Source organism: Nerophis ophidion, linkage group LG08, assembly GCF_033978795.1.
Source record: "Nerophis ophidion isolate RoL-2023_Sa linkage group LG08, RoL_Noph_v1.0, whole genome shotgun sequence".
NCBI lineage: Eukaryota > Metazoa > Chordata > Actinopteri > Syngnathiformes > Syngnathidae > Nerophis > Nerophis ophidion.
In genome coordinates, this window is record NC_084618.1 from 60,182,211 (window position 1) to 60,208,985 (window position 26,775).

At 40.9% G+C, this 26,775-nt stretch overlaps 1 protein-coding gene and 1 long non-coding RNA gene across 4 annotated transcripts in view; one reads left to right on the forward strand and one right to left on the reverse strand.

Annotated features, from left to right (window-relative positions):
* Window positions 1-26,775, reverse strand: part of raraa (retinoic acid receptor, alpha a) — a 397,302-nt gene that overhangs the window by 178,983 nt on the left and 191,544 nt on the right. For all 3 annotated transcript variants that reach the window (XM_061909159.1, XM_061909161.1, XM_061909160.1), the window contains one exon: window positions 25,840-26,392. In XM_061909159.1, the coding sequence (XP_061765143.1) occupies window positions 25,840-25,993 (154 nt within the window). In that variant the 5' untranslated portion in view covers window positions 25,994-26,392. The remainder of the gene's footprint in view (window positions 1-25,839; window positions 26,393-26,775) is intronic.
* LOC133558076 (uncharacterized) overlaps window positions 1-26,775 on the forward strand; it is a 50,883-nt gene that overhangs the window by 11,842 nt on the left and 12,266 nt on the right. The window contains exons 2-4 of the long non-coding RNA XR_009807894.1: window positions 8,453-8,665; window positions 8,766-9,297; window positions 9,482-9,599. This is a non-coding gene — a long non-coding RNA (uncharacterized LOC133558076). The remainder of the gene's footprint in view (window positions 1-8,452; window positions 8,666-8,765; window positions 9,298-9,481; window positions 9,600-26,775) is intronic.

The following is a 26,775-nucleotide window of genomic DNA, read 5'->3' on the forward strand; positions in this document are numbered from 1 at the left end:
TTTTTTTGCTTCTTTATTATGCATTTTCAGCCAGTGCGACGTATACTTTGGAGCTACTTATACTCCGAAAAATACGGTATTTTTTCTCTTAACATGTTCTGTCGACACTTCTGTTAAAGTGTAATAATTACATATTATTCTGTTGTTTGATACTTTACATTAAGTACTTTTCAGAGGTGGTATGATTCATTGGTATCACGGTGCTATACTAATACTGGTCTACCGTACAACCCTACTACCGACTAAGGAATAGAAGGGCCTTGAATTTTTATTTCAAAAACAAACATTTTGAATTTCATAGAAGTGAAATGTGTTGGCAGTCTACAATGCTGGAAAGTATGAATATGTGATCATTCATTATATTGAATGTTAAGTGTAAAATATTTAGTTTTTGTGTTTTAAAAGTCAGGATTGTAAAAACATAAAAAAAAACATAAGGTATTACAGTCAGCACATGTCCGGAATTTGTGTTTTTGCCAATATGTCTCGAGTGTGTATGTGTGTGTGTGTGCTTATCAGTTAGATTTTATCTTGACAGTGGCTGATCAGTCAACGTCAACCACCTTGGAATTCCTCAGTCTCACGTCTGTCGACGGTTTGTGTGTAAAAACAACACAAGAATTGCAGAGATTTTTTTTAGCTTCTGTGAATGTTGGTTTACTTTTTCCAGTTGCGTTGCTATTTTTCTACATAACCATCAAAGATGGGTAAAGATGAATCCATCCATCTATCCATTTTCTACCGCTTATTCCCTTTGGGGTCGCGGCGGGCGCTGGTGCCTTTCTCAGCTACAATCGGGCGGAGGGCGGGGTACACCCTGGACAAGTCGCTAAATCATCGCAGGGGGTAAAGATGAAAACTTTCGTATATCATCTCTGTTATCGTATGGCCAACATTGTGTGTAACAAAGTCGTCTGTTTGCCAGCGTAATTGAGTGCCCGAACAAAGAATTCTACCAGCTGCTTGCTTGATAAAAAAAAAGGTGAGAAACACTAATGAATTTAGAGTTTGAAGGTGGCGTCCACGTAGCTCTTCTCCTCATCGCTGTCTTTACCAACAAGAATCTTCAATAAAATATAATAGTGTTCATTCATTCATCATTTCTTATGTATTTCACATGTTTTTTTGTAGATAAAAGTAAAAATATATATTTTTTAAAACTGTGTTTTCTTTATATTTTGGGGTGTCATGAACGGATGAATTCCGTCATGTCTTTCATAATGATTGGAAAACGATGGCAAAATTCCAAAAAAAGTGCAGTTTTCCTATAAGCATATCCAAGTTTCAATTCTATAGTATTGACCCTTGAGATTATATACTGTGCTGTAATTAAATAGTTGCTAAAGCATAAGTGGTGTGATACCAAAAGTCCAAAAACAAAGTCACTTAATGTGGCAAACTACACAACTACAATAATAACTTTTCAACAAGCAGTACTGTTTATTTGAGTTTCCTTCCGCAGATTTTAAGTATACCAGAATTATGCAGTTTTTTCGGCTTGGTTGGAGTTAGAAATCTATGAAAACCACACTGCATTGAAGGCATCCTTTGGACTGACACACACTACTAACTAACACAATAAAGTAGAACGAAGGGAAGTAAGACAACACGGTGCAGCAACAAAGTGGAGACTTTGGACTATATTTCTGCATGCCTGTCTATATTTGGGTGTTTTGAGGTGGTTTGCGGCATTTCTGGAGCATAAGCTGACCAGATGTCCAAATAGTACCTAGTATTATCTGGGCTGTGCAAAAAGGTCATTACCAATTTGCCCTGCTTTTTTGTATCTAGTGCCTTGGTCTATTTGGGCATCACTGGGCAATATGGCCTGAAATCTATATTGTTATATACAGTATATATATACATGTATATTTCAGCCTCCTGTGATAACGATATATTTATCATAATCTATTATTTGGTAAGTACAGGCTAATTGAACCATTTTAACGGGTTACCTAGGCTTTTAATTTAGCTGCTGACGTATGTGGTAATAGATTACATAATTTCCATCTACTATTGTTTTGTCAAAACTATTATAAATCTACCTGCTAATATACGGTTAATATATGTTTACTTTTTACTGTAACATGTTTCTGTCATGTTTTGTGGTCAAGTTCTGTTTTGTTTTGGATTCATTGGGCACTCTTATTTGTTTTGTCACCATGCCAACCCATCAGTTTTCACCTTTTATTTGTTCACGACTCATGCTCCTGATTTGTCTGGACTCACGCACCTGTCATTACTGCACCAATTTAAGCCTGTAGTTGCCAGGCAGTTAGCCTGGCGACATCACCTTCTACTCAGCCTCTACACACCCTTGTTATCCATGCTGCGCTTTTTTATACTCTTTTCTCGTTTCAAGTAAGTTTTCATTATTCATGCCGTAGTTTGCAAGTTTTGTTTTATGTCCATATTTTACATGATAGTTATAGTTTTTGTTTTCTTAGCCAAGTTTTGCACCTCCGTTGTGAGCGCCTTTTGTTTGTTCCTTTTTTTGAGTTAAGCTTAAAAGTTGTCATTACCTTCAGGCCATGTCCGGTCCAGTCAATTTGCACCACGGGAAAACAAACCGCACCATAGTCCAGACATGACAGTTTCTATTCTCTATCACCTCTGTTAAAACGTACATATGTTTCTGTTGTTTCTATACTTAACATTGGTTTTGGGTGATACTACAAATTTGGGTATGACTCTAATACCAAGTAGTTACAGGGGCAGTATTGGTCATGCCAATGCTGATACTTCAAATTTTCTAAATCATTGAAATATGTCTATGTTTTATCACAATTAAAATTAGAGAAAAACATAATTTAATATTTAAATTGACAACTATTGGCTGTGATTTAAATCCTTTGAGGATTTAATTCCTCCTGTGTTCAGGAACTTATTTCCTGTAAACAATAACAAAAACTATAAAGATTTTGTCATCATCAAAAATTGCAATCTAACCACTGTAGTATCAACCATAAACTGATTTTATGCTTTTTGTTGTTAGTGTCGATATTTGTATTGGCCTGCCCTCATTGATTTAGATTCAAGCTTAGCAGGTAGCATATCCTCTTACAGTGTGTGGTACAGCGTGTTTAGCTATTCCTCTTTTTTCAGGAAACATAGTTAATTTGCCGGCAAGGAGGCAAGGCTTTGCACTGTGGAGGGATGTTAACCGCTACATTGGGTTCAGGACACCTACATTTGCTGTCAAATATGCGGGAAACAGCTACGACGTTTCATTATCAGCATATAATGATAGTATTAAAAGCTCTATCATAGACCAAATTGTATCGTATATTGCTTATGTCGCGTAAACCTATTCACAGCTAAAGTATAGTACCTAAATGCAGAACACAGAAGATAAAAATACCACGCAAAGGACCTTTTCCAAAACAAAACGCAGACCGAATGCTGGATTTGCTCCACTTGGATTTACCAAGTCGAATGGTAAAATTAGGACAGGTTTTCCACATGTATGCCGCCCCCTATGGTTTGTGCTCCAAATACTTTGGAACAAATACGTGCATACATAGTACAGCACATACAGCGTATCTTTAAAGTTGTATAAACATTTGAAAAATAATCAATAACATAAGTGTCATGGTGGGCAATGTTGGCTGACGCTGTGACCCCAGGTTGCAGAAACAGAAGGCGACTTGCAGACCAAAGAATTAAATTCTTTAGATAAAACAGCCGAAACAAAAGACTAGTGCGGCTGCAGAGTAACTTATGCACACTGACAAAAAGGCAATAATCCAGCGCTGGCAAAGGAAAAACAGGTTAACCTAAACAGACTTGATTAGAAATAGAAAACAGGTGCGCTTGCAGGAAACTAACCAGAAAGTGACAAAGCAAGGGGTCCAACAGGAAGTAGCACCAAATTGAGAGCCCCAGAGCAGAAAATCATTGCTGGGTTGCATATGACGTCACATCCGTTTTTCTTCTTTGCAGTTTAATTGACACAATGGTCAAGGAGCTTAAGTTTAGCATTTAAACAAGTAAGAGTGAGTTTAGAGTTTGAACAGAAAATGTCGTATTGCTGTTCTGTTCTTGGGTGTTCCAGTCGTTCAAATAGAGAGATAGGAGAGAGCTTTCATAGAAGTGGTTCACAAAGGTAATAAAGTCAAGGAAAAAACTAAAGTGTGTCAAAGAAAATGACTCTTAAAAATATCACTTTTATCATCTTGTGGAATACAATCGGACCGTGCTTGTGTCTGCAGCGATCGCTTTGTAAAATGCTACAATATTTGATTTGTCCGAAAAACTTTCAGTGATGCAATCGGGTTTATTACCTACTATATTAGTAGTGCTAGAAAACAGAACTAAACGCAAAAAAATGACGAGAGATCGCATTAGTTAGTGTTTTTTGTGGTTGCTATGCTTAAATATAACTACGCAGACGTGGTTGTGCAAATATAATTAAGTCCTAGTAAAAAATATTGTGATTGTTGGTCCAATTCACCGTATTTTCGTTGTGAAGTGAAGTGAATTATATTTATATAGCGCTTTTCTCAAGTGACTCAAAGCGCTTTACATAGTGACACCCAATATCTAAGTTACATTTAAACCAGTGTGGGTGGCACTGGGAGCAGGTGGGTAAAGTGTCTTGCCCAAGGACACAACGGCAGTGACTAGGATGGCGGAAGCGGGAATCGAACCTGCAACCCTCAAGTTGCTGACACGGCCACTCTACCAACTGAGCTATGCCGCTTTTACTAACAGAAACTAAACGCTTGTTGTAGTGCAGGAAAGCCAAGTGCTTTATTCGACATGGATGACCACATTATAGCGTCTTTGATGATATTTGTTAGCATCAACAACATATCCTTAATAATATTAATAAACTAAGTGACTATATCTTGCTCTATGCTCAACAGCATATACTGAATCTGGATCTCGCTTGCAAACATTGCTGAACAACATGGACATTAAATAATGAGACAAAATATACTTCACACCATTAAAAAATTGCAGGAATTAATTTTAGACGAGACTAATATTAGTAAAAAGAAATCAACTGCAAACCAACCACAAAAGTCCAACATTGTCTTTCACCGATTAATGCTTAATTTGTGGACCCCTCAGATGTAAAGACGGAAGTGCCTGTAGGTCACCTGTCACCAATACAAAACACAGGAAAATAAAGTCCAAACTACCACGTGGCAGACTCTTTGCTTGATAGTGTCCAACAATGCTTTTACTCCAGTCTTTTACAAACATTTGCTAGTTAGTGTCACGGCCCGGGGGCATTCCAATGTGCACTCTGCTGTTTGCACCTCCAAGAGCGCACCTGCGTGCGCCACTCCTGCATCAGCTGCGCCAGTGCACAGCTGCAGTCAATAAGTAATCAACACACCTGTCATTGATGAGCTTCCTGGGCTTCTTAAGCCAGTGCAAACCTGCGTTGCGGGCAAGAACGTAGCTACCTGTCCTGTACAGTAAGCCAAACCTGTCCAGCTCTATGCATACTCCCTTTCTTTGCCCTCCATGTTGATTTGTATCATGTTTTCTTGTCAATCCAGCAGTCTCCCTCCATTCCCGCGTTACGAGCAGTGCGTCTCGTCTCCTTGTGTTCCCTCTGCTTCCCGGACTTTCTCTTGGATCTCGAACTTCTGCGCCTCGTTATAGCCCCTGACTTCCTGCCAGCTCACGAACATCCGAACGCTCCCTTGCCCCCCCCCTCCTTGGAGTTCCTCAACACTCCCTGTAACACTCAGCAGTTAATTTCCACACATAGTCGCACAGCATACACGGTTTGGATTTATCACACATTTGATTTAATTATTTATATATATTGTGCATATATATAAATAAATAAAGCAAAACGCCATTCCTCCTTGTCTGTGCCGTGTCCTCCTCCTGTACACGTAACAGTTAGTCCTCCAAAGGTCTCCCGTCCAAAGGCAAAACCTAGTAACTCACTTCTAGCTGATTTTGAGAAAACAAAGGAAAACCAATCTATCTTGATTTTTTCTTGAGCTTTCATTTTCTTGCCGATTGAGCCATGGATTGAATCTGCTCTTATGAACGTGTGCCCTTTCTCCAGATATTTTATCACAATCTCGGGTGGGCCCCATTCTGCGTTTGCTCATTGGGCAAGAGCCGTGTACAGCGTCCAATTTTCATTTTGACCTCCACAGTTATCTGCCCAAAAGAGTATGCAAGGGGAAGAATCAAGAACAATACATTTAATGAAGGTGCTTGCAACGTCCTGGGCCAATCTTCCAAATATCCCCTCGTGCCATAATATCACATAATCAGGTTGACCGTCGGCCCCCATTCGTGCAAATGTCTCATTAAAGACAATAAGGCTACTGACAAAGAAGCTTTGATTGGTCCCTTGAGATACTAGGTTTTTCTGTTGTATCTACGCGGTTATGTGGTAGTTGCTAGGTCCTGCCATGCGTGTAACAGCTTACTTACGGAACAAATTACAATATCGCATACACTAATGTAAAGCATATCACCTAGGAACTCCAAAATTATTAACAGCTCAGTTTTGACCAAAATTGAGTTACTGGGTTTTGCCTTTGGACGGGAGAGGTGTGCACCAAATTTTGTGGCGATTCCGCTAAACACCCTGAAGGTACACTGATGTTTTTTCGGAGTCCATTGATCCCTGTGAGAAATTTGAGGTACATTTTGGGGGTTGAACAGTGCCACCATGTGGTCCATTTGTAACCAAAATTAACAGCACATGCAACAGAGTAGGGGTGTAGGTTTTGAGAATCCCCCCCCCTCCTCTTTTGTGGGCAGCAGTTTTCTGAGCAGAAGAGTTACGTGTGGCCCCATACAGATGGTGCCAAGATAGCTCTTGGTGGCCCCATAAGCCGCAGCCCAACAAAACTCTGTGAGCACTTTAGCGCTAACACAGGCTGCCATTGTGCCGGGCTTGGAAAAAAAAAAAGCACATTAGCAGCGGAAAAAAAAGGGCTTTCCCCCCCCTCCGTCGGACAAGAAGCTCTTGCTTGATAATTCAATCACTGAATCGTCTCCCTTTACCTCCATTAGGTAGCCCTGCCATAGTTTGATCTATGCCGCCATTCCTCGTGCTTATCAGAGTACAATAGAGTGAGTCATTGACATTTGAATGTACGCGGTTGGGTGAGTTATGACAGTATGCATAAAGGGCATTAGGAGATAGCGATATATATATATATATATATATATATATATATATATATATATATATATATATATATATATATATATATATATATATATATATATATATATATATATATATATATTTGTGTGCGGAGGAGAGATAAAAGGAAGGAGAAGGAGGTCAGCGTGAGAGTGGGTTGAAGGAAAGGATAGGAGCTGAAGAGAGAGAGAGAGTTCTTATCGCGTTACCCTTGTCTTGACTTCCTTGCGAGGCCTTTGAAGAGAAGTGGGGTGGGGGGAAATACTCTAGCTGGCACATCAGAGAGAGATTTAGATTATGCCAGTGTTTACCCAACTGAGCGTTGCATTGCTGCTGGCGACAGCCTGCTGCTTTTCAACTTGCTATGGCCCCGACTACAGCTTAGCGCGTATGTGAGTATACCGCATGTGCCAGCCGGTGTGAATGTTCATGCAAGATAGCATGGTATTCCTAATAGTGTATGTGTTGGTGTGTGCAGCGCCCAGAAAATGAAGCCATCCACTGGATTATGGGTAGACAGCTTGGAGAGAAGTGGGGGTTGGATTTGCATAAGCGGCCATGGAAGTGACAAAAAAAACAACAACACAACTATAGAAAGAGATTCAAGGCAGGAGATAGAGAGAGAAGGGGGCTTAAGGAGTGGACCACACTTGCCGAGCCACTCTGGGGTACAATCGAGTGTTCAAGCAAATGGAAAATAACAGGCTGTACAAAGGTGGCTGGGTAATGATAGCTCTGTCAGGTTCTAAAGTGGAGAAAGGAGGGAAGAGGATAATAGGGATTGAAAGAGACAAGTGTGGTGTGAGGAATGCAGAGCAGTGGAGGAGGGGACGGTGGAATGACCCAAGAGTGGAAACTGGGAGGGAGAAGATGAGGACCACAGAGCTTGGGGACTGGCTTTTTTTTTTTTGGGAACACGAAGTTTTGGCAAGGTGTGTGTGTGCGCTTTAGGCTCCAACGTCTGTCACATCTTCACTCTGGAGGCTCGCGTCTCTCTCTTTCTCAATCTCGCTCTCATCTCACACCTTGTCGGTGAACTTCGACTACAAAGCTCTTTATAGAAAGCAGAACCTCAAAGAACCTCAGGGTTATACAATCTGTGGTTTGATCAACTTTTTCTGGAGGTAGAGTCCCGGCCTTGCATGACGTCAAGCGAGTCGCTGGCATATGGCAGTGGTTCGCAAGCTTTTTTCAGTGATGTAGCCCCTGTGAACATGTTTTTAATTCAAGCACCGTCTAATAAGAGCAAAGCATTTTTGGTTGAAAAAAAGAGATAAAGAAGTAAAATACAGCACTATGTCTGTCATGACGCAGAGTCGAACCCGCGTTTCCTCCTGACAGCGCGCCAAGACGCGCCTCCGTTGACGGCGCACTCAAACACGTCCCCACTCGTGCTGAGCGCAGCACGCCCGCACAGCAACGAGCCTGTAGTCAATCAATAATCGACACACCTGAACTTGATGAAAGGGAGCGGCATAAAGACCAGCAGACCTGAGGAACCTTTGCCAGAACGTCGCTAACCTTCCCGTAAGCTTCACGTCTGGCATTCCCTTCCCCGTGATTTCCTCGCCTTTGCTCTGCTCTCTCTCTGTGTATCCCTAGTTCATGTCCCTTTGTGTATTCACAGTGACTCCCCTGCCTTCCGTGATCGAGCCTTGTCCTTCAACATCCAACCGGATTCCTGACTGCCCCCCTCGATCCACGACCTCCCTGCACGGACCCAGACAACGCTGCCTCGCTCCTCCCCACAATCCATTGCCTGTCCACGAACTGCTTCTTCGTCTTGCCCCTCGTGATTCGACGAAAGATTACAACCAACACTCACAGACAACAACCCTTGGTAACATTTACATTATTAATTTTACATACACGTATTCATCAAAGGTTTAAAATAAACCTTGAAAAACCGCAGTTCTGTCCTGGTTGTCGCCTCCTTCCCTCTGAACATAACAATGTCATCAGTTTCTGATTTATTAAATTGTATCAATCCATCCATCTATTTTCTACCGCTTATTCCCTTTGGTGTCGCGGGGGGCGCTGGTGCCTATCTCAGCTACAATCGGGCGGAAGGCGGGGTACACCCTGGACAAGTCGCCACCTCATCGCAGGGCCAACACAGATAGACAGACAACATTGTGAATTCTCCCTGCCCACTGGGTGTGAGTTTTCCTTGCCCTTTTGTGGGTTCTTCCGAGGATGTTGTAGTCGTAATGATTTGTGCAGTCCTTTGAGACATTTGTGATTTGGGGCTATATAAATAAACATTGATTGATTGATTGATTGATTCACAGTCACATTCACACACTAGGGCTAATTTAGTGTTGCCAATCAACCTATCCCCAGGTGCATGTCTTTGGAAGTGGGAGGAAGCCGGAGTACCCGGAGGACATGCAAACTCCACACAGAAAGATCCCGAGCCCGGGATTGAACCCCAGACTACTCAGGACCTTCGTATTGTGAGGTAAACGCACTAACCCCTCTTCCACCGTGAAGCCCTCATTAAAGAGTATGACAGTGCAAAATATTCCTCATTTGTAGTGGTCTTTCTTGAGCTATTTGGAAAAAAAGATATAAAAATAACTAAAAACTTGTTGAAAAATAAACAAGTGATTCAATTATAAATAAAGATTTCTACACATAGAAGTAATCATCGACTTAAAGTGCCCTCTTTGGGGATTGTAATAGAGATCCATCTGGATTCATGAACTTAATTCTAAACATTTCTTCACAAAAAAATAAATCTTTAACATCAATATTTATGGAACATGTCCACAAAAAATCTAGTTGTCAACACTGAATATTGCATTGTTGCATTTCTTTTCACAGTTTATGAACTTGCATTCATATTTTGTTGAAGTATTATTCAATAAATATATTTCTAAAGGCTTTTTGAATTGTTGCTATTTTTAGAATATTTAAAAAAAATCTCACGTACCCTTTGGCATACCTTCAAGTACCCCCAAGGGTACGGGTACCCCCATTTGAGAACCACTGGCAAATCGGATAAAACCGCGGCGTTTTAGCATGACTGGTGTGCCGCATGTAAGGTATTTTCCGTACTGTAACCCGCACGGGTTTTTAAGCTACACCTACTAAGTTAAAACAAAAAAAAAAAAGTTTATATATATTATCTGCACTGGGCAATAAGACACAGATACTGTATTTACATTGTTGCTTATGGTGAAATGTGCTTCGGTATACAAACTTATCAATTCATGAACCCTGTTCAAGAACTAACAAGGTTTGTAAATGGTGGTTCCACTGTCCAAACAACTTGAATGACACAAAATGAACCAGAAGTTCGAGCCCACAGTGGGCTTGCTGGCGTTTAAGCGCATGCATGGGAACCCAACCTGGACATGTCGTACCTCATTCATCCAGTTACTCCAGCTGACTATCACTTTGCATAATAGAAATAAGAAGACTGACTCCAAATAATCCAGTCAAAGCTCAGAGTGCGCTTGCTCATGCACCTAACCTTGACATGTAATATCATGACTAGGACCTCTCGCCATAATGAATGCTAATCACCACTTGGAACATTAAAAATGACCGGATATAATGCAGTCACCTACAGTATAATGGAGATAATATCTACAAAATGATAGTAGCCCCTTTGCACATTTTGTCTCACTTGTACTTATTGTAACTGTACAAGTGCAAGATTATCATAATCATCAGCCTCAGTGCGTTTAATCCATTCTACGCACTTTGCCAACACATTTACGAGCCTGACAATCATTTTATTGTTAGAGCCGTAATATATGGTCAAATTCATTTAGGTTTCTGCATGTTACAACCTCGCATTATCTCTCACAAGCATCTCGTTGCATTTACTAATGCAGCTCTTTTGCAAGACGTTATGCCCTGCTGCGCAGGAATACTCATTTATTGCCATAATATATGAGATAAAGAGTCGTGCCGTGTCAAAACAGACAATTCAACACATTAGAAAGCTCTTTTATATAAAAGCACCAATAAATGTATTTTCTGAAGTACCGCCTTCCGCCCGATTGTAGCTGAGATAGGCTCCAGCGCCCCCCGCAACCCCGAAGGGAATAAGCGGTAGAAAATGGATGGATGAAGGTAGAGATAAATGAAAATGTAGGTATTTTAGGGGTTCCAAAAAGTGCCCTTACTAAAGATTTTGGACAGGAATTTCTCCTAACCTGTGTTTAAAGGCCTACTGTAATGAGATGTTCTTATTTAAACGGCGATAGCAGGTCCATTCTATGTGTCATACTTGATCATTTGGCGACATTGCCATATTTTTGCTGAAAGGATTTAGTAGAGAACATCCACGATAAAGTTCGCAACTTTCGGTACTAAGAGAAATGCCCTGCCTCTATCGGAAGTCACAGACGATAACGTCACATGTTTGATGGCTCCTCACATATTCACATTGTTTTTAATGGGAGCCTCCAACAAAAAGTGCTATTCGGACCGAGAAAACGACAATTTCTCCATTAATTTGAGCGAGGCTGAAAGATTTGTGTTTGAGGATATTGATAGCGACGGACTAGAAAAAAAAAAGGCGATTGCATTGAGACGGATTCTGATGTTTTTAGACACATTTATTAGTTTAATTCTGGGAAATCGCTTATCTTTCTATTGTGTTGCTAGTGTTCTAGTGAGTTTAATAGTACCTGATAGTCGGAAGGGTGTGTCCATGGGTGTCTTGACGCGCAGTGTCTCAGGGGAGTCGACGGCAACTTTATGGACGGCACAAGCTCAGCTTTTCTACGGTAAGAACTGACTTTTTAACCACAATTTTCTCACCGAAACCTGCTGGTTGACATGTGGTAGGGGTCCATGTTCTCTTGACCGCGCTCTGATCCATAGGAAAGTTTCACCTCCGTGAATTTTAAACAAGGAATCACCGTGTGTTTGTGTGGCTAAAGGCTAAAGCTTCCAAACTCCATCTTTCTACTGTGACTTCTCCAATATTAATTGAACAAATTGCAAAAGATTCAGCACATATGTCCAAAAAACTGTATAATTATGCCGTTAAAGCAGACGACATTTAGCTGTGTGTGTGCGCAGCGCTCATACTTCCTAAAAACCTGTGACGTCTTGCGGACACGTCATCATTACACGACTTTTTCAAGACGAAACTCCCGTGAAATTTAAAATTGTAATTTAGTAAACTAAAAACGCCGTATTGGCATGTGTTGCAATTTTAATATTTCATCATTGATATATAAACTATCAGACTGCGTGGTGGGTAGTAGTGGGTTTCAGTAGGCCTTTAACAGCTTTCAATGGACATACAAGAGTAGGTGGTACAACAAGACCCCAACACTGATCTCTGTAATCAGACAATTTGGTTTAAAGTGGCCATTTCTGGTGAAATCCAGGGGCTGCAGTTTGACGGACCTTGTGCTAGGGAAAATGCCCAAATGAGCACTAATCGGACTCATTGGTGACGATAAATTACAAAAAAAAATTTTGCCATGGTGTTAGGATGTGAGCTGGGCCTCTGATGAGTTGAAATGCGACATAAAACTCGTACCATATGTTTGTTTATTTAGGGAAACTGTAAGGTATTTGTTTGTTGAAGGGCCCCTCTATTGCGGACAACATTGGCACTTATTTAATAGCTCTGGACTTAAAAAGTATATATATAACCTTCTTGTGAGGTTGAACATGTTTCACCTTTAATTGAATAAAGGATTCTAGGATTCTGTTCTTCAAAAAGACAAGACAAGTCCAGTTGCCTCGACTCAACTTCCACAGACTGCGCTGGAGACATTCACGGCAAGCTCCTGTAATAGCTGTGAATAAACGGCAACATTCTAGTGTTTGACATTATCAATGCAATTGGATTGTTCAAAGGACAGCGTCTCACTTCATTTTTCAAGGATCCGATATGTTACAGTTAATTAACAAGGTCATTAGGCTATCTCATTAGTGTTTTTTGTGTGCCATGTTTAATAAGCTTGCATCCTCACCGTCACACCTATTGGCAGCTTTTCAAATGACTTTCCAATAACGACACACACCTCGCCCAGTGGTGTTCGCGTGAATGCATCGGCTAAATGGCCGCTGCCGTGTCGCCCGCTTGAAAACGACTTCTCTGGTGGATGGCATAAGACAGTGTTTGTGTGTGTACACACACACACACACACACACACACACACACACACACACACACACACACACACACACACACACTGGAGTGCTTCCAGAGGGGCTGTCATTACACCCAAAACCAGAGGAGCATTGTGAGTGCAAAAGTGTTTGTGCCACCCACAGAGCCCCCTCCCCTTGATGCCTGCAGACCACCAGGGCAGAGAGGAACCACCTGTCCATCCAGGAAGCACACACTCTAGCCAAGATGACCAAAATCCATATTTACTCATGGCTGGTGCATTCCACCGTGGGTTGCTTAATGGCCTCAATTTCCTTTTGGTCTCCACCAGGCCAAAAAAGCCCAATTATGAATGAGATTTTACCCTCTAATAGGTTAGAAAAAGATGGTTAGCGGTTCGGGGAAACGCCTGAGTAGTAAGCAATTACAGAGCGCGGCCTGTCGGGAGATGCCAATTAGTCCAGCGTGGCAGCAGGTTGTGATCTTTATCATCGCTCATATTACCATGCTAATCTGATGGCATGGTCACACACACAGCAGGGGGCTTTAACGATAATAACGGGATCAATAGCAGGAGTGCGTGATTGCCAGAAAGCTTTATTTTCATCGGGGCGTACACTACTCTGAAGGTTTTCATCGAAAACACTCACAAATGTTGCGGCGGTCGTGTGCAATGAGACATTTGATTGGATGTGTAATAATATTTGTCCAAGTTCGATACAGGAGTGTTAGTGTGAGGACCCCGTTGATGATACTCCATTCAGCAATAACGCCGCTGGCAATAAATGTAATATCAATACCGACCCAATGATGACTATCAGGTGGTGCGAGGACGTGAGTGAGGATGCTCAGAGTGGAGAGATGCTGAGAAATAGCAACAGGGGAGGATGGTGTGAGTCAAGATTAAACATTCTGCTCTGCTCCTTGCAAATACACATTCAATTGTGCTTGTCTGAAGGAGGTCCAGACTCAGAGAATGGCAGTCAACATTCTTTAGAAGGCCCTTGTCAAGCCATATGTGGGTTATGTACAAACCCCGTTTAGATATTAGTTGGGAAATTGTGTTCGATGTAAATATAAACGGAATACAATGATTTGCAAATCATTTTCAACCCATATTCAGTTGAATATGATACAAAGACAATATATTTGATGTTCAAACTCATAAACTTTATTTTTTTGCAAATAATATTTAACTTAGAATTTCATGGCTACAACATGTGCCAAAGTAGTTGGGAAAGGGCATGTTCACCACTGTGTTGCATCACCTTTTCTTTTAACAACACTCAATAAATGTTTGGAAACTGAGGAGACACATTTTTGAAGCTTTTTCAGGTGGAATTCTTTCCCTTTCTTGCTTGATGTACAGCTTAAGTTCTTCAACAGTGCGGGGTCTCTGTTGTCGTATTTTAGGCTTCAAAATTTTCAATGGGATACAGGTCTGGACTACAGGCAGGCCAGTCTAGTGGTGTGGCATTGTCTGGCTGAAATAAGCAGGGGCGTCCATGATAATGTTGCTTGAATGGCAGTATATGTTGCTCCAAAACCTGTATGTACCTTTCAGCACTAATGGTGCCTTCACAGATGTGTAAGTTACCCATACCTTGGGCACTAATGCACCCCCATACCATCACAGATGCTGGCTTTTGAATTTTGCACCTATAACAATCTGGATGGTTCTTTTCCTCTTTCTTTCCGAGAACACAAATATCCACAGTTTCCGAAACACATTTGAAATGTGGACTCGTCAGACCACAGAACCCCTTTCCACTTTGCATCAGTCCATCTTAGATGATCTCGGGCCCAGAGAAGCCGGTGGCTTTTCTGGATGTTGTTGATAAATGGCTTTCGCTTTGCATAGTAGAGCTTGAACTTGAACTTACGGATGTAGCGACAAACTGTATTTAGTGACAGTGTTTTCTTGAAGTGTTCCTGAGCCCATGTGGTGATATCCTTTAGAGATTGACGTCGATTTTTGATACAATGCCGTCCGAGGGATCGAAGGTCACGGTCATTCAATGTTGGTTTCCGGCCATGCTGCTTACGTGGAGTGATTTCGCCAGATTCTCTGAACCTTTTGTTGATATTATGGACCGTACATGTTGAAATCCATAAATTTCTTGCAATTGCACTTTGAGAAACATTCTTTTTAAACTGTATGACTATTTGCTCACGCAGTTGTGGACGAAGGGGTGTACCTCGCCCCATCCTTTCTTGTGAAAGACTGAGCATTTTTTGGGAAGCTGTCATGGCACCCACCTGTTCCCAATTAGCCTGCACACCTGTGGGATGTTCCAAATAAGTGTTTGATGAGCATTCCTCAACTTTATCAGTATTTATTGCCACCTTTCCCAACTTCTTTGTCACGTGTTACTGGCATCAAATTCTAAAGTTAATGATTATTTGCAAAAAAATAAATGTTTTTCAGTTTGAACATTTAATATGTTGTCTTTGTAGCATATTCAACTGAATATGGGTTGAAAATGATTTGCAAATCATTGTATTCAGTTTATATTTACATCTAACCCAATTTCCCAACTCATATGGAAACAGGGCTTGTATGATAATCATACTGTTGTTCACAACTTCTTAACATCTTGACACACAAAGAGAGGGAACAACGAAGAAAGGGCGGGTGGGGGGTGTACATCAAATGGAACACTGACAAAACGCCAGTCACTCGAGTCACCAAATAATAAAGTAGGGAGAACAAAACTGAGTAGCCGGAGAGAACCCACGCATTCACGGGGAGAACATGCTAACTCCACACAGAAAGATCCCGAGCCCGTGATTGAACCCCAGACTATTCAGGACCTTCGTATTGTGAGGCAGACGCACTAACTCCTCTGCCACCGTGAAGCCCCTGCATTGATAATGTTGCACATTAATCACACATTTTATTTATTTTGAGCGCACACGCTCCTTTACCTTAGATGAGTGAGGAGGTGTGCTCACTGCCAAATTTCACTTCAAGATAAACCCTGACGGGACTTTAAATAGAACCTATAGCACAGGGGAGTCAAACGTACAGCCTGAGGGCCGGATCAGGCCCGCGAATAGGTTTAACCGGCATGCGGGATGAGTTTGCTAAGTATAAAAATTAACCTGAAATTTTTGAATGACATAAACTGCTGTTCTAAATGTGTCCACTGGATGTCGCAATACCAATTATTTGTATATTTCTAGATGATGCTACATATGTACAACATAAACTGCATGATGTTGGTACATCAGTTGAGGAAAATGATCAAACTACATAAATAACATCCTGTAATTTGATTTTGATATTATTTGTTTCATCTTGACAGAGTGAAAATAAACACCAATGACTTGACTGATGAACATTATCACATATTTTCTTCAGAAAATATAAATATGGATAGAATACTATTAACCGCGTGTATGATTATATATGATTATGATTTGTACAATTTCAGAATGTTCTATTTTTAAAAAAAGAAAATCTGAAGTTGTGTTTATTTTTAAGTTATCGTGCCATGATTTCACCAGTCCGGCCCATTTGGGAGTAGATTTTTCTCCATGTGGCCCCTGATCTAAAATGAGTTTGACACCCCTGCTATAGCACGTGTTGGGTAAATACATCATGAGCATTCAAGTAAAACATTTAACAAATGTTCCTGGATGACATACTGACAAAACAATTGCATTTGTGTCAAAATATTGTTCTCTTTTTTAAGGTTCATTTAAATGATGTGAGTAATTTACTGTAATTAATCATGATTAATCCAAATTCAAAATTGTGATTAATCAGATTAAAACATTACTCTTTTTACAGAACTACTAAAAATGCATGAGTAAAGTCAGTCACTATGTATCCTACCAGACCATCAATTGCTTATGATACTGAATTGCTTATGATATTGAAAAGAAAGGTTGTTTGAAGGTCCCCTATTTTGCAAAGTTGACTTTTTAATCATGTTCTAACAGTAATACATGTCCACAGAACCTGGGTTTGAACACTAAACATGAAAAAAAAATCCAAAAAAGGATAAAAAGCAACTGAAATACTCTTGATTGCTAAAACAAAGTAGATGAGGGAAATATCGCTCAAAGCAGGAAGACATGAAACTGCTACAGGAAAAAGCCACCAAAATAGGAGCGCAAGACAAGAACTAAAACACTACACACAGGAAAACAGCAAAAAGTCCAAATAAGTCAGGGCGTGATGTGACAGGTGGTGACAGTACACCTACTTTGAGACAAGAGCTACATCGATGCATGCTTGGTCATGGTTTAAAGTCATATCCAACAAATTGCGACGACAACTTTTTACTGTCAACTGAGTTTCGTTTTTTAATGATTCCTGCTGGTGGTGTGCCTCTGCATTTTTTCAACGCAAAAAAATGTGCCTGGGCACAAAAAAGGATGAAAAACACTGCTCTCAAGGGGACAGATTTTGGTCAACACACTATTGTGGGAGACAAAGTATAATCAAGTCCCAATAACGAGGTCAAGTCAAACTTTTATACATTTGAGTGGACCAAACAACATTTCAAACCCAAACTTTGCATAAGCCGAGGCAGTACAATCTCGCCGAGAACAAGCGCACACGCAAACGTTCAACGTTCTTTTCCACGGCGAAAGATGCCAAGACCATTGCTCAGCTTTCTTGCCTCCAATCTCAAATCCTTTCCAAACACAAACTGACCTCTGCGCTCCCTCCCCTCCTTGTCTCTCTGCCGTCACTTCTCAGCAGTGAGGCTACAGAGGACTTGGCAGTGGCGAGTGTGTGTGAAAGTAGGAGGCTGGACCGTCACATAGCGGCGGGAGGAGTTCCATCGCTGCTGCCTGTGTGACACGGCTGGCAGAAATGAGCCAGTATGAGGGGGTAAATTGTGTTGATGCAAAAGTGTGCGTGTGCGTGTGCCAAAGCTCGTCAGGAAGCTGCGGTGTCTCCGGCTCTCCGGTGTTTACAAGCAGGAAATGTTTGTCCAGGCAAAATGGAGGGAAGCTTGTCGCCCCGTGTTGCAAACACTGGGAAAATGGCCCAACACACACGCACACACACACACACACACACACACACACACACACACACACGCACAAAAACTTTTGAATTTGTTACCTTCTTGAGACCTCCAAAAAATACCAACCTCCTTAGGACAACCCTTTCTAGATATACTGTATAAATATGTGTATATACAACATTAATAATATAAACATACTGTGCAAATATAATAAACCTACTTGTGAAAAATGAGATGGAATTTCACAAGAAAAATGACACAATTACACAGGAAAAACATACAATTTGGGCAGTATTATAATAAAAGTCGTCATTTTACTCAACATTTTAGAAGAAAAACTGATCATTTGTGCAATATTATGATAAAAGTTGGAATTGTACTCAAAACAGTCGCAATGTTACAAGAAAAGCTTAAAATGTTGGCAATTTTATGAAGAGTCATAGCTTTACTCGACAAAAGTTACAATTTTATAAGAAAACTTACATATTGGCAACATTATAGTAATAATCTGAATTTTACTTGGCAAAATAATGACAAAAGTCATAATTTTACTTTAAAAAAAGGCACTGTTTTACAAGAACAACAAAAAAGTGCAATATTGTGATAAAAATCAGAATTTTATCAGAATGTCACCATTTTGCATTAAAAAGTAATAATTTTACATTAAATAAGTAATAATTTTATGAAGAAAATATTGCAATATTAAAGAAACATAAAAGAATGTGAGAAATTGTTCCCAATTTTATAAGAAAAAAGTCGACACATTGTGAGAAAAAGACTGATTTTAGTTATTTATTTTTTTGTGGATTTTTTTCATTGTAATTGTTTTTAATCTTCATTATTTACTTCAGGTTATTTCAGTATGTCTCTATATACATATTTATTTCTTTTTTTTAATTAAATTTGGCCAAAGGGGGGCGGATTTCAATTTCTTACACACACTTGTTATTATATATGTTGACTAGAGAGGGAGCACTGAGTCAATTTGAAAAATCCCTCATTTTTTGGGACCACCCTAATTTTGATGGATTTTTTAGGTGCAAATTAGACATTCTCTATTACAGGGGTCGGCAACCCACGGCTCCAAAGCCGCATGCGGCTCTTTGGCCACTCTGATGTGGCTCAGCTGCATAATCGCCGGATTTTGGTGCCTCTCCCGGACATCACCCGGGGTTAACATTCTCCGATTTTCACTCGGCCAACAATATTAACGGCGTGCCATGATGGCTCTACTTTTAACGTCCTCTACAACATGTCATCGCCCGCCTTTACACCATACTATCTGCGTGCCGGCCGGACGCATGTATTTCGCTGCTTCTATCGTCACACATACGAGATTGCAAGGCTTATAGTAAACAGCCATACAGGTTACACTGAAGGTTGTGATATAAACAACTTTAACACTCTTACTAATATGCGCCACACTGTGAACCCACACCAAACAAGAATGACAAACACATTTCGGGAGAACATCCTCACAGTAACACAACATAACAATTACCCAGAATCCCATGCATCTATGACTGTTCCAGGCTATATTATACACCCCTGCGCACTCAACCCCGCCCACCTCAACCGAGGCAAAGAGAGGGAGGGTGGGGGGGTTTGGTGCTAGCGGGGTGTAAAATGTAGCCTGGAATAGTCATCGATGCATGGGATTCTGGGTAATTGTTATTTTGCGTTTATGTTGTGTTACTGTGAGGATGTTCTCCCGAAATGTGTTTGTCATTCTTGTTTGGTGTGGGTTCACAGTGTGGCGCATATTAGTAAGAGTGTTAAAGTTGTTTATATCACAACCTTCAGTGTAACCTCTATGGCTGTTGACTATATGCCTTGCAGTCGTGTACGTGTATTAGCGAAAGCCACATACTGTACAACATGGTACTGGGCTGGCAAGTTGTATGTACGTGTTGTAAAAGGCGTCAAAGGCAATGGCTTCTTAGCACGCCCTTATTATTGTTATCTGGGTGACCATAAGCACATATTAGCGAGAATGGTTGCGGCTCCCATTCTCTTCTTTATTTTGTGAAACGGGTCAAAATGGCTCTTTGAGTGGTAAAGGTTGCCGACCCCTGTTCTATTAGATGCAATGGTTTTCTGTATTGGGACCATGATGTATGTCCTAACTTAGATAGGATAGGTGGAAGGTACTTTTCCCTGTTGATGTCTCAAGAAGGGTAGAAATACAAGAACACATATATACACACACACACACACACACACACACTTTAAACTGTACAAAAAGCAATCTGTCGGAAGCACTCTTGTGAGAGAGGTGCGGCATTTGGTAGCGGGAAAGCGAGAGTGAGTGGGTTGGGTACCGCATTCCAAAAACATGGGAAGTTGGAAATTTCCGACGTCCGGTTAGGAAAAGTCTAATGGAACGTGACTCAAAGTCGAATAACTGGAATATAAGTTTCTCGTGGCAAAGTTAAAAAAAAAAATAAAAAAAAATCAATGTATCTGAAATAAGTTAACCTATTAGTAACTATTGTTTGTAATGGAATGGGACAATTTCCCTCGGAATGTTCTGAACTCCTATTTCCATGTCGGTGTTACATTAGGACTGATTTGTGCTCTTGCGTAGTCGCTCTGCCGTGTCCTCTGTCTAGATCAGGGGTCTCCCCAACACGCGGCTCGCGGGCCAATTGCGGTCCGTGAGACGTTATTATGCGGCCCGCACCACGATGTGCAAATGTAATGTTGGTGTGGCCCGCGGTTTATATATGGATGGCGCTCTTCCGTGTCATTCTTGTATACCCTTCCAGAGACCCCTAATTTACAGTGCCTCTACAGAAGTAATCATCCTTTAGAATTTCACCCTGACAACAATATTAAGGGGCACCGTGGTGGCAATGTCTTCACTGTCCTCTATTACATGTTTTAACAGCATGTCACACTGGCCACATGTTGTATTTGACTTTGATAGACGCAGCAAGTGACTGCAAGACATAGTTGATCACCAGCCACACAGGTCACACTAAGGTTGGCCGTATTAACAAGTTTAACACTGTTACAAATATGCGCCACACTGTGAAGCCACACCAAACAAGAATGACAAACACATTTTGGGAGAACATCCGCACCGTAACACAACATAAACACAACAGAACAAATACCCAGAATCCCATGCAGCCCTAACTCTTCTGGGCTACAATATACACCCCCGGCCCTCCCAATCCCGCCCCCTATTGTAGCCCGGAAGAGTTAGGGCTGCATTGAATTCTGGGTATTTGTTCTGTTGTGTTTATGTTGTGTTACGGTGCGGATGTCCTCCCAAAATGTGTTTGTCAATCTTGTTTGGTGTGGCTTCACAGTGTGGTGCATATTTGTAACAGTGTTAAACTTGTTAATACGGCCACCCTCAGTGTGACCTGTATGGCTGTTGAATAACTACAGTATGTCTTGCAGTTGCTTCTGTGGGTCTGCACACTGATTGTATGGTGGAAAAGTGGACAAGACGGCAGTTCGTAGAGAACGCAAAAGACAGTACCATCACGTCACGCCCTTACTGTTGTTGTCCAGGTGAAAATCGGGAAATGATTGCCCCAGGAGATTGTCGGGAGGGGGATTGATATTCGGGCGTTTCCCGGAATGATAGCGAGAGTTGTCAAGTATGTTGCTTGGGCGGGAAAGCCGTTCAAAGATGGTGAATTCATTAACAAGTGCATGTTAGATTTTGTTAACAAATCTTTTCTTGCGGCCCAGCCTCAACCAGTTTCTGCATCCGGTGGCCCCCAGGTAAATTGAGTTTGAGACCCCTGGTCTAGATCCTTTTATAACTTTTTCTCTGGGGTCGAACGCATACCATGCAATTCTGCCGAAATGTCAACTTAAGAGCAACCATGACACTCAGCGACCATTTCACTCAGTAGCTTCCTTTGTCGCGACTCACCAGCGAACAACCTTTGTCGAAAACAGATTTTACAGGACGATGTTGTTAGGGGAATATTTTCCACACATTGGGAGTTTCACTGTCTTTTTACTTTGTTCTATTTAAGGGAAAAAACAAGAGTACACACTGTGTTTTTGTCTTTGCAAATACACACACATAGCATCTTGTTTGGTGTTGATGGTGAGAAGAGGTGCCAGTTTGAAGATGGCCAAAAGCAGGCGTGGTTGACTTTTGCTTTCATTGAACAACACCCAAACAACTCCACCAGGGAGAAGCAGCAAGGAGGTCGACGGCATGTGAACAAAAACTATCTAGAGAGACTGCTGCAGACTTTGTGGGGCACAGTCTTCTGTTTGTACTTACTCCATTTGTAGAATAAATTGGTCTGCTTACCTCATTCAGACAAGTCATTAAAACAAAAGAACCTTGTAGGAGTTCCAAACAATGAGATCCTACCCACAAACTATTGCCAATAAACAATATAATTGTCAGCATTATTGGACACCATTTTAAGCACTAATATAATAATATAGTAATAATAATAATGCAAGTAACCCTTTCAAACGCAGTAAACTCTTGTTGCTCAATAGTATTGTGATTGGAAGGGCAAAAATCAATCAATCAGTCAATCAAAGTTTACTTATATAGCCCTAAATCACGAGTGTCTCAAAGGGCTGCACAAGCCACAACGACATCCCACATAAAGATCAGATCCCACATAAGGGGGTGGCATTGTGTAGAGGGTAGAGCGGCCGTGCCAGAAACCTGAGGGTTGCAGGTTCGCTTCCCACCTATTGACATCCAAAATCACTGCCATTGTGTCCTTGGGCAGGACACTTCACCCTTGCCCCCGGTGCCGCTCACACTACCCCAGTCTACCCCAGGGCAGCTGTGGCTACAGATGTAGCTTACCACCACCAGGTGTGACAGCTCCTGATGGGTTCCCACTTCTCTGTGAGCGCTTTGAGTATCTAACAATAGAAAAGCCCGATATAAATCTAATCCATTATTATTATTATTAAAATGTGGGTAAGTAAAAAAAAAGTAAACAAACAAAAAAATTAAATGTACTCTCAATCTTTGTATCATTGAAAAAGGCACTTCAAGAAATACTGAACATCTTAGAGCAGTGATTCTCAACCTTTTTTCAGTGATGTACCCCCTGTGAAGATTTTTTTAATTCAAGTACCCCCTAATCAGAGCAAAACAGTAAAATACAGCACTATGTCATCAGTATCTGATTTAATAAATCGTATAACACTGCAAAACATTGCTCATTTGTAGTGGTCTTTCTTGAAATATTTGGAAAAAAATATATAAAAACAACTAAAAACTTGTTGAAAAATAAACAAGTGATTCAATTATAAATAAAGACTCCTACACTAGTCCTGGGTTCCATCCCGGGCTTGGGATCTTTCTGTGTGGAGTTTGCATGTTCTCCCCGTGACTGCGTGGGTTCCCTCCGGGTACTCCGGGTTCCTCCCACTTCCCAAGACATGCACCTGGGGATAGGTTGATTGGCAACACTAAATTGGCCCTAGTGTGTGAATGTGAGTGTGAATGTTGTCTGTCTATCTGTGTTGGCCCTGCGATGAGGTGGCGACATGTCCAGGGTGTACTCCGCCTTCCGCCCGATTGTAACTGAGACAGGCACCAGCGCCCCCCGCAACCCCAAAGGGAATAAGAGGTAGGAAATGGATGGATGGAATACAAAACCTCACAATATTGATTGAAAGCTAAAAATGTTATGACAGACGGCCTTAAAAAATGGAATGGAATTTGACATTTTTTTACTGAATGAGACACCCAGCATGTACATGAAAATAAAGAATGTGGGATTTCCAATATTAACTATGAAGGATAAAACACTGAATATTGACAACATATTTTACAATCAACTGAAACATAACCAAAATGCAACAAACATAGTGAAATATGAACGTGAAGGGTAAAAAAAAAACCCACCTACAAGCTGAGATAGCTTATAGCAGTGGTTCTCAAATGGGGGTACGCGTACCCCTGGGGGTACTTGAAGGTATGCCAAGGGGTACGTGAGGTTTTTAAAAAATATTCTAAAAATAGCAACGATTCAAAAATCCTTTATAAATATATTTATTGAATAATACTTAAACAAAATATGAATGTAAGTTCAGAAACTGTGAAAAGAAACCAAAAATGCAATATTCAATGTTGACAGCTGGATTTTTTGTGGACATGTTCCATAAATATTGATGTTGAAAATTTATTTTTTGGTGAAGAAATGTTTAGAATTAAGTTCATGAATCCAGATGGATCTCTATTACAATCCCCAAAGAGGGCACTTTAAGTTGATGATTACTTGTAGAAATCTTTATTTATAATCGAATCACTTGTTTATTTTTCAACACGTTTTTAGTTATTTTTATATCTTTTTTTCCAAATAGCTCAAGAAAGACCACTACAAATGAGCAATATTTTGCACTCTTATACAATTTAATAAATCAGAAACTGATGACATAGTGCTGTATTTTAATTCTTTATCTCTTTTTTTCAACCAAAAATGCTTTCCTCTGATTAGGGGGTACTTGAATTAAAAACATGTTCACAGGGGGTACATCACTAAAAAAAAGGTTGAGAACCACTGTCTTATAGTGACCAAAGTAACTAATTAGATGACCACAGTAACTAATTAGATGACCATAGTAACTAATTAGATGACCACAGTAACTAATTAGATGACCATAGTAACTAGTATATGATGCAGATTCCAAGCATTGAAAGACTTAGTATAGTTGAAGACTTACAGTCATTAGAAAACATCACTGCGCATCATAATGGCAGCTACAGTTTCCTTCTTTAAGATCTAAATAAATTATTTGGGAATGTCCAGCGGGCCAGATTGAAAAGCCCAACAGGCTTTAATTTGCCCAGGTCTGGACTATAGTCATCTTAACTGATTTATTTTGAGTCGAGTAAACTTTGCAACATAAAATCCTTGAGAGAATCATCTTTATAGGGTTGCAACAGTAATGGATGCGCACGCACAAAATGTGCCTCTTCCATGAACAAAGAAAGAAGACAACTATTCTGGCTCTCCTCCACTGGTGTGGTAATTTTGTCTCCTTCAACTCAACACAAAAGATTCCACTAATAAAAACAAGTAATAATATTCTACTATCACATCGCTCAAAGGCTGTTTATGCCAACGCAGGTATTTCTGTCAGACTGCGGCGACATTTCCTTCTGAAAAAAAACAAACTTTTTCACCTACTTAGACGGGAAACTTTGCGCTTGCAGCTCATGATTGATTGTCTAAAATAAAATAAAAAACACAAATAAAACTTGTCGGCAACAATGATTGAATGAGGGAGATTTATTCCCGGAACACTTGCCAATTTTTGTTTTCCTCCAATAAGACACGCTTCTTTCTGGCTGTCCAGTCTCATTTCCTTGTAATCCACGCTGACGTTTATATAGTTGTGTGTGTGTGTGTGTGTGTGTGTGTGTGTGTGTGTGTGTGTGGGCTCGTAAATTAAGGACAGCGCTGGAGGGGCTCTGAAAGTGTGGGCGTATATTAGTGGCTGGCGCTGCCTGTTTACCAACACACGTCTGTCAAGCGGGAATGATCTAGGCGGGATGAGAAGAAAGTGCCTCTTCACCACACATGAGCTGGCTCACACACAATTAAAGAGCGAGGGGAATGACGCTGCAGAGGCGGGACAAAGGGAAATGAAGCAGGCAGACTTACTGGCTGGCGAGGGCGTGCTGTAGCCGCTGAGGGGGAGACCTGTCAGGGCCGGAGGGGACAGACTCCCCAGCATGTGAGGGAAGAAGTAGGAGTAGGTGGGCATGGGAAAGCCGTTGAGGTGGGGGCCCGGCATCGGGTTGCCCTTCCCGGCCATGATGCCTGTCACTCAGGATATTAAAAAAACAAAAAAAACCCTGTGTATTTTATATCAGGCAAAAGTACGTCCGTGTGGTTTACTGGGTTGATTTAATCCCCCATGGGGATGCTGATTCAGCACATAATCCAACAGTGTTCGGCCGAGAGGTTAAAATCCAGTTCAGGGATCACTCACAGATTGCAAAAAACAAAAAACTGTGTTTTATCCTGCTGTGGTGAAAGAGGTCGAAAGACCTGATTAGCGGGAGGCGGCCATTCCTTATCAGGTGTTCCAACGAGGGAGAAGTTAGGTGAAGAGACCTTGATAACAGTGCTGATAGGAATGCTTCCTACTGGGATTTCACATCAATCACATGATGCTCTCCTGGGACAGGCTCCCTTATCCTCCTCACAGTTTCTGGAAGAAACAAAAGCAACAAGAATGATCATTAACTGTGAAAACGTTCAAAAGGAATACTTAGGTCAGCACACTTCTATAAGGGCCATTCTACACTATTCAGGATAAATCCCACCTAACCTTATCCTTGTCCACACACACACAATGGTTGTTTAAAGGCCTACTGAAATGAGATTTTCTTATTTAAACGGGGATAGCAGGTCCATTCTATGTGTCATACCCGATCATTTCGCGATATTGCCATATTTTTGCTGAAAGGATTTAGTAGAGAACAATGACGATAAAGTTTGCAACTTTTGGTCGCTAAAAGAAATACCCTGTTTCTACCGGAAGTCGCAGACGATGACGTCACATGATTGATGGCTCCTCACATCCTCACATTG